Source organism: Natrix helvetica (genome assembly GCF_964273705.1).
Source record: "Natrix helvetica genome assembly, chromosome: 2".
Lineage (NCBI taxonomy): Eukaryota > Metazoa > Chordata > Lepidosauria > Squamata > Natricidae > Natrix > Natrix helvetica.
In genome coordinates, this window is record NC_138552.1 from 298,061,728 (window position 1) to 298,076,610 (window position 14,883).

The window sequence follows — 14,883 nt, forward strand, 5'->3', positions numbered from 1 at the left end:
GGCAAGAAAGGCCGTAAAACGGACCAAAATTCACTTAAGAAATGTGTCGCTTAGCAACGTAAGTTTTGGGCTCCCTTTGGTTGTAAGTCAAGGACTGCCTGTCTCCTCCTCTGAGCTAGAAAACACCACCGGGTGTCCTAAAACAGGGCAGTCCTTGACTTAACAACAATTCGTTTAGTGACCGAAGTTACCGCTTTTCACACTTGCGCCCGTTGCAACATCCGTCCCTTGATCAAAATTCAACCGACTCACATTTATGACGGTCGCAGCGTCCCTGGGGTGACGCCATCCCCTTTTGCGACCTCCTGACCAGCAAAGTCAATGGGGAAGTCGGATTCACTCAACGACCACCGTGGGACTAGCAAGGGCAGTGATTCACTTCATTGGGCTGTCAAATGCCCTGCAGCCGTTCAGTGAAGAAACGTGGCAAGAAAAGTCATTAAATGGGGCAAAACCCGCTTAACCCATGACTCACTTGAGGTCAGTTTGGGCTCATTTGAAGAGGAAGCCAAGGTGTTAAGGGGGATCCCGGCAGGCCCCCCCCTTCCTTCAGCCCAGCTGCGCCTTGGGGGAGGAGGAGGAGCACCTCCTGGCTCTCTTCTGCCCCCTCTGGGTTTTGGGGTTTCCCTTCCTTCCTCCTCCTCCTTTTCCTGCTTCCCCTTCCTCCTGCCTCTTCATTCTCCTCCTCCTTCCCCTTCTCCTCTCCTCCTCTTCTTCCTCCCTCTTCCTCCTTCACCTTCTCCTCTCCTCCTTCCTCCCTCTTCCTCCCTTCTTCTCTCTTCTTCCTCACTTCACCTCCTTTCTTTTCTTCCCTCCTCTCTTCCGTCTCCATCTCCTTCTCCTTCTCCTCCTCTCCTCCTTCCTCTTCCTCCTCCTCCTCCTTCTAGCACTGCTGATGTTCCCTAGTTGGGTCATGAGCCCGCGGGCGCCGGCAGCGATTGCGGGGCGGGAGCGCGCGTGTTATGCAGAAGAAGGGGGTGCGGCTTGGCCGCGCAATAGCCAATCCGGTGCGAGTTCCGGAAGGCCACGCCTCTTGGGCGGATTTTCCCAGCGCGGGAACGTCTTGAATGCCAGGTAGGGGCGGGGCCTCCCAGGCGGCGGGGCGGGGCGGCCCCCTGGGTTTTGCATAAGGGGCGGGGCCGAAGGGCTGTCGGCGGGGGATTAGCGGCGCGGGGATTTACGTAAGGGGGATTACCGCGGGGCGTCCGCTCCTCCGAGGGCGCCCACCGGCTGCAGCCCAGATGGGGGCCGTCGGCAGCAACCCTGCCGGGGAGCCTCCCGAGCGGGGCTTCCCACCGAAGTTGCCGGTAAGGCCGGCAGTGCACGTGCAGAGCGGGGAGGGGGTCGCGGCTGCACCTTCCCCCCACCGAGGAAGCCCTGGGGAGGGAGGGGGTCCCGGGGTCGCGCAGCGGCGGGGACGGGGAGCCCCTCAAGTGGGGAGGGGGCTCCATGCCCGGGCAGGCGAGGGGGGAGAGCGGGCGGGGGTTCCGCCCGGATTAAGAGGAGGACAGGGGGGCTTCCCTCTGCAAGGGGCGACCCAGTTGGGGAGGGGAGCCCGGACTCGGGGGGGGGGCGTCGAGGGTGAGGGGCGCCTGCTGGGTACGGGGCCCCTCCTGGCCCTCGGGGGTCTCTCCGGAAAGCCCCCCCCCCCGGCCTCGGCCGCTGTAGCCCCGATGCTGGCCAGAGTGGGGCTCCTTTTCCTGGCCGGCTGGGAAGAGGATGGGAATTGTAGTCCAGCCGGCTTTGGGCAGAGGGAGCCGAGCGGGGCTCCGCCGTTGTTCCGAGGTTGCGCTGGCCCGAAACCCCTGCGCTGCGTCTGGACCCCGCGCAGCCAGCGGTCTCTGCGCAAGCGGGGCTCTGCTCTGCGCCCCTCTCGCCCGGTGTGCCTGGCTGCTTCTCCCGGGACCGGCCCGGATCCTCCCCGGTGGGCGGCTGGTCCTCCCTGCCTCCCTTCCTTCCATCCTCACAACAGCCTTGCCAGGTAGGCAGGGAGAGGTTGGCGATGCTTTGCGCCCTGCGGGGAAGGGAAAACAGATGGACCCCAGGGAGGTATTCAAATTTAGAAAGGGGAGGGGGCTTCTGATGGAAGTCCTTGCCCCTCTTTGGGGTGCATTTCCCCCTAGATGGGGCTGGTTTCAGATGCCCCCCCCCATCCCTCTGCCTTTATTCTTATTCTTATTCATAAAATGTATAGGCTGCCCATCTTCCCTCAAGGAAACTCTCGGAGTTTTACCATCATAAAAAATCAAATCGTAATGCAAAATCCAAAGCACTGTGGCCAATTAAAAGACGGGCAGGATGGGGGTAGGGAATAGGGTGGGTGGGGGCAGGGGGGACCTTTTGTTGGAGGTCTTTTCTCTCCTGCTGACCCTTTTTGGGGGTCCCACGTCAGGCAGAGCCCCTCACGCACCCCCCGTCCCTCCTGCAGGGCCACGGCACAGGCACCCTGCCTGAAGCTTTGTGGGCGCGAAGCTGGAAACGCCTCCTCTCCCACCTGGGTGGGACTCTGGAGCAGGCCTTGTCGCCCCGAAGCCCCCCAAAGAGAGAGCTGGCGCAGGGGGATGAGAAGAGCCCCGATGTGGCAGGGGGCGAGTGGCCAACAGGCCCCCACGCCTCCCTCTTCCTGCCCGAGTTTCCTGTCCAGTCTCCACTGCAGCCGCAGCAACTCAAGGTGTGTGCCCGGGTTCAGGAGACGGGGAGGGGTCTTGGGGGGGGGGTGCTGCACCTTCACCCCTTTGCCTCTGTCTTGCCAGATTCTGGGCTTCCTGGCCAAGGGCACCTTTGGGACCGTCCTCAAAGTGCTGGACAGCTCTCAAGCGAAGGTCTTTGCGCTGAAGGTGAGCCCCCGTCCCTTCTCCTACCCACCCACCCACCCATTGCAGGTCTCAGGCCCACTCATCCCATCCCCCCCCCCAATGTGTCTCCCACAGGTGGTGCCCAAAGTGGAGGTGCTTCGCAGGGACAGCGTCAGGCAGTGCAAAGAGGAGGTCAGCATCCAGGTGAGGCTGGGGGCCTTTGGGGGGAAGGGGCTGGGGGGCGTTAGAACCCAGGGAGGGGCCACAGGGGGCAGGCCACCTGAACAGGGGTCTCCACCTGCTGAGAACCTCCAGCAGCAACGCTGGGCTGACCATCTCGACTAGAATAGAACGAAACAATTGGAAGGGGCCTTGGAGGTCTTCTAGTCCAGCCCCCTGCACAAGCAGGAGATCCTAAAAGCTGTTCTGGATATATTACACTGTGATCCAGTTGGCAAGATGGGGAATATCATTCTGGCTTACTCGGCAGAGCTGTTGTAAGAATCTATTGGTGTTTATGATTTACTTACTATAGGTTTGCCCTGCCTTGACTGCTTTATAAGTAACTCAAGGTAGCAAAAGTATCTCCTCCCTCCTCTTATTTTCCCCATCACAACAACCCTGCGAAGTAGGTTGAACTGTCACCCAGCCAGCTTTCATGCCCAAGGGAGGACTGGAACTCCCAGTCTCCTGGCGCTTGACCCAAAGTCACCCAGCCAACTTTCATGCCTAAGGCGAGGCTAGAACTCTCTGTCGCCTAGTGATTAGCCTAGCTGTCACCCAGCTGCTTTTCTTGGCTAAGTCGGGACTAGAACTCACCATCTCCTGGCGCTTGACCCAAAGTCACCCAGCCAACGTTTGTGCCTAAGGCGAGGCTAGAACTCTCTGTCGCCTAGTGATTAGCCTAGCTGTCACCCAGCTGCCTTTCTTGGCTAAGGCGGGACTAGAACTCACCATCTCCTGGCGCTTGACCCAAAGTCACCCAGCCAACGTTTGTGCCTAAGGCGAGGCTAGAACTCTCTGTCGCCTAGTGATTAGCCTAGCTGTCACCCAGCTGCTTTTCTTGGCTAAGTCGGGACTAGAACTCACCATCTCCTGGCGCTTGACCCAAAGTCACCCAGCCAACGTTTGTGCCTAAGGCGAGGCTAGAACTCTCTGTCGCCTAGTGATTAGCCTAGCTGTCACCCAGCTGCCTTTCTTGGCTAAGGCGGGACTAGAACTCACCATCTCCTGGCGCTTGACCTAAAGTCACCCAGCCAACGTTTGTGCCTAAGGCGAGGCTAGAACTCTCTGTCGCCTAGTGATTAGCCTAGCTGTCACCCAGCTGCTTTTCTTGGCTAAGTCGGGACTAGAACTCACCATCTCCTGGCGCTTGACCCAAAGTCACCCAGCCAACGTTTGTGCCTAAGGCGAGGCTAGAACTCTCTGTCGCCTAGTGATTAGCCTAGCTGTCACCCAGCTGCTTTTCTTGGCTAAGTCGGGACTAGAACTCACCATCTCCTGGCGCTTGACCCAAAGTCACCCAGCCAACGTTTGTGCCTAAGGCGAGGCTAGAACTCTCTGTCGCCTAGTGATTAGCCTAGCTGTCACCCAGCTGCTTTTCTTGGCTAAGTCGGGACTAGAACTCACTATCTCCTGGCGCTTGACCCAAAGTCACCCAGCCAACGTTTGTGCCTAAGGCGAGGCTAGAACTCTCTGTCGCCTAGTGATTAGCCTAGCTGTCACCCAGCTGCTTTTCTTGGCTAAGTCGGGACTAGAACTCACCATCTCCTGGCGCTTGACCCAAAGTCACCCAGCCAACGTTTGTGCCTAAGGCGAGGCTAGAACTCTCTGTCGCCTAGTGATTAGCCTAGCTGTCACCCAGCTGCTTTTCTTGGCTAAGTCGGGACTAGAACTCACCATCTCCTGGCGCTTGACCCAAAGTCACCCAGCCAACGTTTGTGCCTAAGGCGAGGCTAGAACTCTGTCGCCTAGTGATTAGCCTAGCTGTCACCCAGCTGCCTTTCTTGGCTAAGGCGGGACTAGAACTCACCATCTCCTGGCGCTTGACCCAAAGTCACCCAGCCAACGTTTGTGCCTAAGGCGAGGCTAGAACTCTCTGTCGCCTAGTGATTAGCCTAGCTGTCACCCAGCTGCCTTTCTTGGGTAAGGCGGGACTAGAACTCACCATCTCCTGGCGCTTGACCCAAAGTCACCCAGCCAACGTTTGTGCCTAAGGCAGGACTCGTTATCTGGGAGTCCATAATTGAAATCAATCACTAATCAATATTGCTTTATTATTTGACAGCTTTTATTTTTATTTACTGTACTTGTTAAACCTATATTGCCTCGATCTCAGTCTGAAAACCGACTGGCAGGGTTTGACAAAGGCTGAAACTCCCATTTCTCATATATATATATATATTTATCTATAAATATTCCGGGCAGGTTGCAATAATTAAACTTCAGCCCAGGGAACGCCTTTAAAAACAAACACTGGACTTTAATGAGCCACCAAAGGCCAGTGAGAAGGATCACGCCGGCCACGCTTGCAGGCGCTGGTTCTAAAGGCAGTGCCCCATGGACTCTGTCCCTGCCCCAATGATGCACAGCTTGAAAGGGGAGGGGGGGTTTTATCACCATCATTGCTTAATGACCCCATAATCCCTTGCAGGATGGAGTCTGGGCAACTGAATGGAGCTAGCAGAATGTTTACTGGCCGGATGCCCTTCCTGTTGCCAATGCGGAGTTTTGTTCAGCAGATATATTTCTCATCGTGCCCAGAGAGAGAAATATCTGCCTCTACCTAGGATTAAGGGGGGGGGGGGGTCTTAGCAACTGGAAGACCCATGGTCTGCAACTGCAACCCAGAATTCTGGGAGTTGTAGTCCACGGGTCTTTCAATTGTTAAGATTGGACTCCCCTGGCTGGGGAATTCTGGGAATTGAAGCCTTCACAGTTGCCAAGCTTGGACACCCCTGTTTTTTACACAAGGCACATTGGGGGGGGGCTAGGAAGGAAAGAAAGCCCCCCCCCCAAATGCCAGCCTGAAATTGTCCAACCTTCCTACGGCGTACGCACAAATCCCAGCTGCTTTGAGGCTGACAGATTTCTCGCAATCCCCGTGGCTTTTATTATTTCCCCGGGATGTTCTTTTTTAAAGTCCCCAGCCCCATTCTCTACACCCCCCACCCCCAGATAGTGAAGCTCCCCCATCTGGCTGGCTCTGACCCCCTGTTTCTCTTCCTTCCCCAGAGGCAGGTCCACCACCCGTTTCTCCACTGTTTAGGAGACAGCTGGCAGGGAAAGCATCATCTCTTCATTAGTGAGTGAGCATCTGCCCTGGGGGGCTTAGGTAGCCTAGATTCCCCCCCCCCCCCGTTCCACTCCTCCCGTGTCCCTCTGCTCCTGTGCTCGCCCCCTCCCTTTCCACAGCTCCCTCCAATGCCCTCCCAGGGATTATTTCCTGCTTTCTGCAGCCATAAATCTCCTCCCCCCCCCCCCCGTTTGGCCAATCCCTACAAGCCCCCCCCCCATCTGCGGATTGTCTTTCATCTTTTGCAATGGGGTGGGGATGGGGGCAACGAGCGGGATGAGCTGCCAGGCCTCTTGACTGAGGGGTCTCTGTTCTCCCTCCCCTCCATGCTTTCCAGTGTGCAGCTACTGCAGCTCCGGGGACCTCTTCACGCTGTGGAAGACGGCCGGGCCCTTGGCCGAAGGTGCCATCCGGCTCTTTGCCACGGAGCTGGTGCTGGTGTTGGGTGAGATGATCTCTTGGGCCTGCCCGAGACCTCAGCCCTATATTCTTCTTTTTATGCTGGTTATCTGCCTGGTATTATAAACCTTTTATTATATTAAGTGGGGCAGTACACTCAGGAGGTGCAACCCCACTTAATACAAGCATCATCATCTTCTTTTAACGATCCCATAATCCCTTGTGGGGTGGAGTCTGGGCAACTGAATGGAGCTAGCAGAAGGTTTCCTGGCCAGATGCCCTTCCTGTCACCAATGCAGAGTTTTGTTCAGCAGATTTATTCCCAGCATGCCCAGAGAAAGAAATATCTGCCTCTACCTAGGATCAAACTCACAGCCTCCTGATTGTGAGGCAACCTCTAGGCCACTGCACCAGTCCACTTAATACAAGCATAAATATAATAATAACAATAACAACAACAACAACAACAACAACAACAACAACAATAATAATAATAATAATAATAATAATAATAATAATAATAAAAATTCTGGAAAGAATTGTGGGAAAATGCAAAGGACTACAATAAGGAAGCAAAATGGATACATGACTTTGAGAAAAGCATTGGTAACAAACAAATGCAAGTATTAGAAATAACAACTGAGATGGTCAAAAATCGAGTAAAAAAGTAAAGAATTGGACATCACCTGGAAAGGACCAATTACATGGTTTCTGGCTCAAATATCTGACCAGTTTACATGCAATATTGGCCAGGCAACTGAATGAGATTTTACAAAATGGCCAAATTGATGAATGGTTGACAACTGTAAAAACATACTTGATTCAGAAAGATGCAACTAAAGGAACAATACCTGAAAACTACAGACCAATAACATGCTTGCCAACAACCTTCAAATTACTCAGGCATTATTGCAGATAACATTATGGATTATTTGGAACCAAACAACATCTTGCCAGTAGAGCAGAAAGGCAATAAAAGAGGGGCACAAAAGATCAGCTCCTAATTGATAAAATGATATTAGAAAATTGTAAGAACAGAAAAACGAACTTGAATATGGTCTGGATTGATTATAAAAAGGCATTCAACCCATTGCCACATAGTTGGATCATAAAATGCTTAGAAACAACTGGCATTAGCAAAAATATTACATCCTTCACTGAAAGGCAATGAAACAATGGAGAACTGAGTTGGCAGTAGGGAATGAGAATTACGGAATGGTTACTATCAAGCGAGGAATTTTCCAGGGTGATTCACTTTCACCTCTTCTCTTCATCATCGCGATGATCCCGCTATCAGTAATCTCAAAAAAAATGAAATTAGGCTACCAACAGCCAAACAAGCCGAAAAAAATTCGCATTTATTATATATGGATGATTTGAAACTCTATGGAAAGTCAGAAATAGAAATCCAATCATTGACAAACACAGTCCGAGTATTCAGCACTGATATTTCAGTGCAGTTTGGCATGGAAAAATGTGCCACTGTATCCATAAAAAGGGGCAAAATCACTACATATGAGGGAATTGAAATGCCCAATGGCCAACTAATTAAATGCAACGAAAATGAAGCCTACAAATACTTAGGCATTCTGCAGTTGGATAACATCAAGCATGGAGAAGTAAAAACTATTGTCAGGGGAGAGTACACCAACAGAGTTAGGAAAATTTTGAAATTAAATTGAATGGTGGAAATACAATCAAGGTCATAAACACCTGGGCAATACCAGTTATAAGATACACAACTGGTACAGTTAACTGGACACAAGCTGATTTGGACATTTTGGACCGAAAAACCAGGAAACTAATGACAATGCACTACAGTTTACGTCCACGTGGTGATATTGATAGACTATACCTACCCCGAAAATCAGGTGGCAGAGGATTATTACAAGTGAAGCAAATAGTTGAAGAAGAAAAACATGCACTGGCTGATTATTTAAAAGAAAGTCAAGAACATCTATTAATCGAAGTAAAGAATAAAAATCTATTGAAGACCCAACAGACAAAACAAGAATACAGAAAAAATGTGATAAAATCAAGAATGGAGAGTTGGCAGAACAAAGCATTGCATGGCCAATTTCTGGAAAAAAAAAAAAAGATAAAGTGGACAGTGAAAAAACTTGGTTATGGTTAACAGCAGGTACATTAAAGAAAGAAACAGAGTCACTAATCCTGGCTGCACAAGAACAAGCTATCCGCACAAATGCCATTAAGGCCAAAATCGAAAAATCCTCTGATGATGCCAAATGTAGACTTTGCAAAGAGGCTGATGAAACTGTTGACCACATTCTCAGCTGCTGTAAAAAAATCGCGCAGACTGACTATAAAATGCGGCACAATTCAGTGGCACAAATGATCCACTGGAATTTGTGCAAAAATTATAACATTAAAACAGCAACAAACTGGTGGGAACATAAGCCTGAAAAAGTCATCGAGGGTCAGATGGTCAAGATCTTGTGGGATTTTCGCATACGAACGGATAAAATACTGGCGCATAATACACCAAACATCACACTGGTTGAGAAAAATAAGGTTACAATCATAGACATCGCAATACCAGGTGATAGTAGGGTCGACGAGAAGGAAGATGAAAAAATCGCTAAATACCAGGACCTAAAAATTGAAATTCAATGATTATGGCACAAACCAGCAGTGGTAATTCCAGTGGTAATCGGCACACTGGGAGCTATTCCAAAAGCACTGGAATTACATTTAAAACTGTTAAAACTTGACAAAATCACCATCAGTCAAATGCAAAAAGCTGCACTGCTTGGATCCGCACACATATTACGAAAATACGTTACGACGTCCTAGGCCCCTGGGTGGGGCCCGACTAGTAATCAATGCCAAATCCGGCGAATCAACTGGCCGCTGTGATACAATCATATAATGATGATGATGATGATGATGATGTAATTCTTTATTGGCCAATTATGATTAGACACACAAGAAATGTGTCTCTGGTGCAGAAGCTCTCAGTGTGCATAAAAGCTATATGTGATAAATTATGATCACAGTCATCATAAAAATTAATTGCCAGAAGTGGAAGGCATACAGCTATTCCTCCCATGAGCCCCAAATTTCCGTTGCTAGGTGAGACCGTTGCTAAGTGAGTTTTGCCCCATTTTGCAACCTCTTGTGCCACAGCTGTGAAGCAGGTCGTTGCATTTAACGGAATTGCCCAGTTTTAACTTCGACTTTGCTGCTCGTCAGAAGCTGCCTGGGAAGGTCGCCCATGGCCTCACGTGACCCCGGGATGCCAGAATGGTCATAACTGCAGGCCGTTATGGATTTGGGTCCCGTGACGGTGGCGATGTTGTGACTTTTGACGTTGAACAGCTGGAAGAAGCTGGCATTATAGGATGCTCCGAGGGCTCTTTTCCTTGGTTGTCTCTGAGCTGGGTGGTTTTCTTGCAGACTTTTCATGACCCAACTAGGGAACATCATCATCGGACTAGTAAGGAGGAGTAAATTGAGGGCAAATCCCCTTCTCTTCTAACCCTGATGACTTTACCTAGTTTACCTAGTTGTTAAGTCATGAATTGTCTGCAAGAAAAGAACCAAAGATAGAGGGCACCAAGTCATCCTCCTCCTCCTCCTTTCCTTCCTCTTCTCCCTTCACTTCCTTTCCACAAACCCCTCTCCCTTCCAGCACTGATGATGTTACCTAGTGGGGTCACAAAACGTCTGCTAGAAAACAACCAAGCTCAGAGAGCACCAAGGACCCCACAGTCCTTCCTCCTCCTCCTCCTCCTCCTCCTCCTCCTCCTCCTCCTCCTCCTCCTCCTCCTCCTCCTCCTCCTCCTCCCTTCTAACACTGATGATGTTCCCTAGTAAGGTCATGAAATGCCTGCCAGAAAACCACCCAGCTGAGAGAGCACCAAGGACCCTGCAGTTCAACCCCGAGTTACAGATATTCTCCCTTCATGACTCTCTTTCCTTTTGCAGCCTATCTTCACAACCAGGGGATCGTGCACCGGGACATCAAGGTAGGGGACGCTGACCTCGCTTCCTGGAGTGGGCTCAGGGGGTGGGCAGGGCAGCCTGATTCTCAACGGGCTGCAAAGCATTTGCCCCCCCCCCCTCTGTTGTTGGCAGCCCCTTAAGCCATTCTCGCCCCCAGGAGGAGGATGTGGGGCTGCCGGGAATTAACCTGGGCTCCGTTGCTTCCTTTGGACTGTTGTTGTTATTATTTTGCTTTCTTTGCAGATGGAAAACATCCTCTTGGATGAACAAGGTAATGGTGGGAGGGGGGAGGGAGGGGGAGGGAGGGAGGGGTCTTTGGCTGGCCTCGCAGCCTCAGTTGGGCCCCCTCAGAAAAGGCTGGCGAGGGAGCCGACTCGGCTGCAGGGATGGGCAGTAAGTGGAATGCCCGCCAGGCGGCTGGCAAGGCTGCGTCAGGCACGTGGCTGGTCCCCGTGAGGCTGGGATGCGCCAGTCTCCAACCAGCTGTTTAACCAGCTGTTCCCCAGCCCAGGAAGTCCACGCCCCTCCCCCCCCCACACGCATGGGGGCAAAAGCAGGGGGGTCTCCCTTCTGCCAGGGGTGGGGAATTATGGCGACTTGACCCCCTGTGGACTTCAACTCCCAGGATTCCTGGCCCATTCAGAGAGACGCCAGCCATGATTCAACGTTACGACCAACCCCCCCCCCCCCAAAGCAGACTTGTGACCTGGATCGTGGGGCTGTCTCTACGGTCATCCGCCCACCCGCTGGACGCTCAGCGCCGTGGCTGTTTCTGGTAGTCACATGAACACATTTCAGGACAGTGAAAACTGGCAGTTCCTTCTGCTTTTGGGCAAAACCGAGCCGGTGGGTTCGCTTAACGACGCTGTGTTCGCCTAACGATTGCTGCAAATTGTAACATCATAAATTTTTACCACTGTGATGACTTACAACCGTTGTGGTTGGACTCTATTAAGGTCGTAACTCGAAGGTTTGGGAATTCTGGCGGCTGAAGTCCAAAGGTCAAGTTAGGTAGTCCTCTACATACAACTGTTCGTTTAGTGACCAAAGTTATAACGGCACTGGACTGTTTTTCACACTTAACGACCGTTGAAGCATCCCCATGGTCACGTGATAAAAATTCGGACGCTTGGCAACTGACTCACATTTATGACGGTTGCCGTATCCCGGGGGCCCATCATCCCCTTTTGCGGCCTTCTGACAAGCAAAGTCAGTGGGGGAAGCCAGATTCACTTAAGAACCGTGCTATTCACTTAACAACTGCAGTGATTCACTTAACAACAGTGACAAGAAAGGTCATAAGATGGAGAAAACTCAACAAATGTCTTGCCTAGTGACAAAAAGTTTGGACTCCATTGTAGTCAGAGGTCGAGGACTGCCTGTCGTTGATCTCTCTCTGTTTTATGCCCCACCTGGCCCAGGTCACCTGAAGCTGGCCGATTTCGGCCTCTCTCGGCATCTGCTGTGGGGCAGCCGAGCCTTCACCATCTGTGGGACCCTCCAGTACATGGGTAAGGCAGTGGGCAGGAGGGGAGGGGGCAGCAGGGCAGCCGATATCATTGACCCTCTGCTCTTCCTTTGGGGCAGCTCCAGAAGTGCTGAGAGGCGGCCCGTATGCCCACGCCGCCGACTGGTGGTCCCTGGGGGTCCTGCTGTTTGCGATGGCCACTGGGCAGGTAAGGAGAGGAACGGGATTGCGGGGGGGGGGTGTGTTTGTCTCTTGGCACCCCAGGAATCTGCCTCCAACCATCGGCAGCCAGTCAGGAAGGATCGCTGGAAGTTTTCAAGGTCAGACAGCCATTTATCCGGGGTTGAGTGCGGGTCCTTAACCTTGGACAGGGGGTTGGGCTAGATGACCTCCTAGACCCCTAGGATTCTATGATAAGCAGCAAAGCGAGAGGGATGCAGGGGCTGAGCCATTCCGGCTCCACTCTGGTTCCTTTAAGCCTCTTCGGTGCCAATGCCAACTTTTATGCTTCTCCATACTGTGCCAGGGGGTCGAGGGGAGGGCTCTGCTGCCCCCTGCTTGTCCGGTGGATGAGCAGCCAGAGGGGCATGGGGTGAATGGGGTCTTTGCCTCCCCAGTTCCCCGTCCCCCCGGAGCGGGACCACCTGGCAATGCTGCGGAGCGTGAAGCAGAGCGCATACGCCATCCCGGCCGGGCTCAGCTGGGGCCTCCGTCTCCTGCTCAGCGAGGTGAGTTTCCTTGCTTCCCTCTCCAAGGCCCCCAACCCATTTGCATCCTCTCCCCTGGAAGCCCCATTCCCCACCTTCCAGATCTCCCCTCTGAAATCTCTGGGCCAAGACCCTGTTTGCAGAGAGGGCTGCAATGGGGGGATTCACAGGAGTCCCTTGGCTGAGATGGAGAAAGTGTGCCAGATCGGGGGGGGGGGGGGTTCCCTTCCTCCCCCCTCCCCCCTGCCAGGATTGAGGAAGGCCCACACCTGAACAATTCTGAGTTATGTCAGCATTACCCAGATCAGGGGTCTCCAACCGTTGCCACTTTAAGACTTGTGGACTTCAACTCCCAGAATTCCTCAGCCAGCTGGCTGAGGAATTCTGGGAGTTGAAGTCCACAAGTCTTAAAGTGGCAACGGTTGGAGACCCCTGATCCAGGTGGTTTCCAGGTAAACTCCTCCCCCTCTCTCCTCCAAGCTCCTGTGCCAGGACCCTCAACGCCGGCCCTGCCGTCTTCACCACTTCCGCGCCCACCTCTTCTTCCGTGGCATGAGCTTCGATGCCGACACCCTCAGGAAGCAAGGGGCAGATTTCGCCCTGGGCTGGGAGCACCTGCAGAGCCCCCCCGCCGACCCCGCTGCCTTCTTGGAATTCGACTGTGATCTGGGGGGGCCCTGAGGCACCGGCATTCCCAAGGGATGCAGCGCCCCAGCGGTGCCCACGAGATGCTCTTGGTGGGCATTTCTTGGCATGGACCCTCAGGCCAACACCCCACCGTAGACCCGCAAGGCGGGTCCCCCGTTACCACCAGCAGGACGTGGGCCCCGGCTTCCTTCTCTGCAGCGCTCGTGGTGCTTTTGGGGGAGGCGGGTTTGGAGGCCGGAAGAGGCAGATTTGCAGAGCAGGATGGGAGGAGGGCACCCCGAAAGACGGGGATACTCTCGCCTTCCTACTGTTTGTATATTGTTACAGGTAGTCCTCTACTTACAACAATTCATTTAGTGACTGTTCGAACTTATAACAAGACTTACGTTTACACACTTACGATCCCCGGGGTCATGTGGTCAAACTTGAGATGCTTGCCGACTGACTCGTATTTACGACGGCTGCAGTGTCCCAGGGGTGGGTGGGTGTCTCGTGATCCCCTTTTGCAACCTCCTGGCCAGCAAAGAGGGAAGACTGATTCACTTAACAGCCATGTGGCTTAACAATTGCAAGGATTCACTTAGTAACTAGGGCAAGAAAGGTCATAAAATGGGGCAAAACTCATTTCACAACAGTCTCGCTCAGCAACAGGAACTTTGGGCTCAATGGTGGCCGTAAGTCAAGGACTCCCCTGTACTGGTTCAGTCGTCTTGTGACCGGTTTGCAGACTGCACCCACCCCCTCGCAGTGGGTTTAGCCCTCCGTCTCATACCAGAAATCTCTTTTGGGGGTCTCTGCAGGGGGTCCCTGCTTGGTTTTTAGGGGAAGGGGAGACTGTTCAGGGTCTGGGGGTGCTACTGAGGGTTTACAGAATAAATAGCTCCTTCTGATCCAGGGGTGTCTATAACCATGGGAACCTTAAGACTTATGGACTTCAACTCCCAGAATTCCACAGCCAGCAGAACAAAGCAAGCTGAGGAATTCTGGGAGTTGAAGTCCACAAGTCTTAAAGTTCGCACTGTTAGACACCCCTGGTCTCATCCTTGCCTAAGTTGTTTAAAAACAAGCCAGCAAAATTAAACTCTTGCTGAATTCTGAGCCATGCAATCCTCTGAGCCAGGTTTCCGTGCAGGATTTGATTTTTCACTTTCTTCTCCCCCCTCCCCCCTCTTATGTTGATGTTGTATCATGGTTTATGTTAGCACCAACACACGCGTATATATTTCCCCATTTGTTCAAAGCAGTAAAAGACTTTCCTAAAAGTGTTTATTGCTGTCTTCTGTCTTCCCCAGCGCAGAGGGGACTTTTCCAGATCAAACGATCCAAATTGGTCCTAGATGGAGGTTGGGGGGGTGGGGGGTTTAATGGCTCTTGGACGAGCTGTGGACTTCTATTCCCAGGAGTCCCCAGGTCATAAAATCGCCCCAGCTTGCTCACCCGCTGCCCTCAGTGTCTTTCTCTTCGCGATGGCTCCAATTAGCCACTGAGTCGCAAAAATGATTTGAAAAATGTATTGCGGCGTTTCAGCTAAAAGAGGGAAACTCGGACAAAGGCTGAGCTTTTATCTTCGGTAGGATAACAAGGACAGAAGAACAATGGACTGGA

General features: G+C 52.4%; 1 protein-coding gene across 1 annotated transcript; it reads left to right on the forward strand.

Moving 5' to 3' along the window:
- Positions 1 to 1,193: 1,193 nt before the first annotated feature.
- Positions 1,194 to 14,516, forward strand: RSKR (ribosomal protein S6 kinase related). Its single transcript, XM_081942828.1, has 12 exons — positions 1,194 to 1,307; positions 2,429 to 2,671; positions 2,754 to 2,837; positions 2,931 to 2,999; positions 6,030 to 6,099; positions 6,428 to 6,535; positions 10,438 to 10,478; positions 10,699 to 10,726; positions 11,877 to 11,966; positions 12,043 to 12,131; positions 12,541 to 12,651; positions 13,111 to 14,516. Exons 1-12 carry the CDS (start codon positions 1,242 to 1,244, stop codon positions 13,309 to 13,311), a joined length of 1,200 nt encoding a protein of 399 aa, XP_081798954.1. The 5' UTR covers positions 1,194 to 1,241; the 3' UTR covers positions 13,312 to 14,516.
- The last annotated feature ends 367 nt before the right edge of the window (positions 14,517 to 14,883 follow it).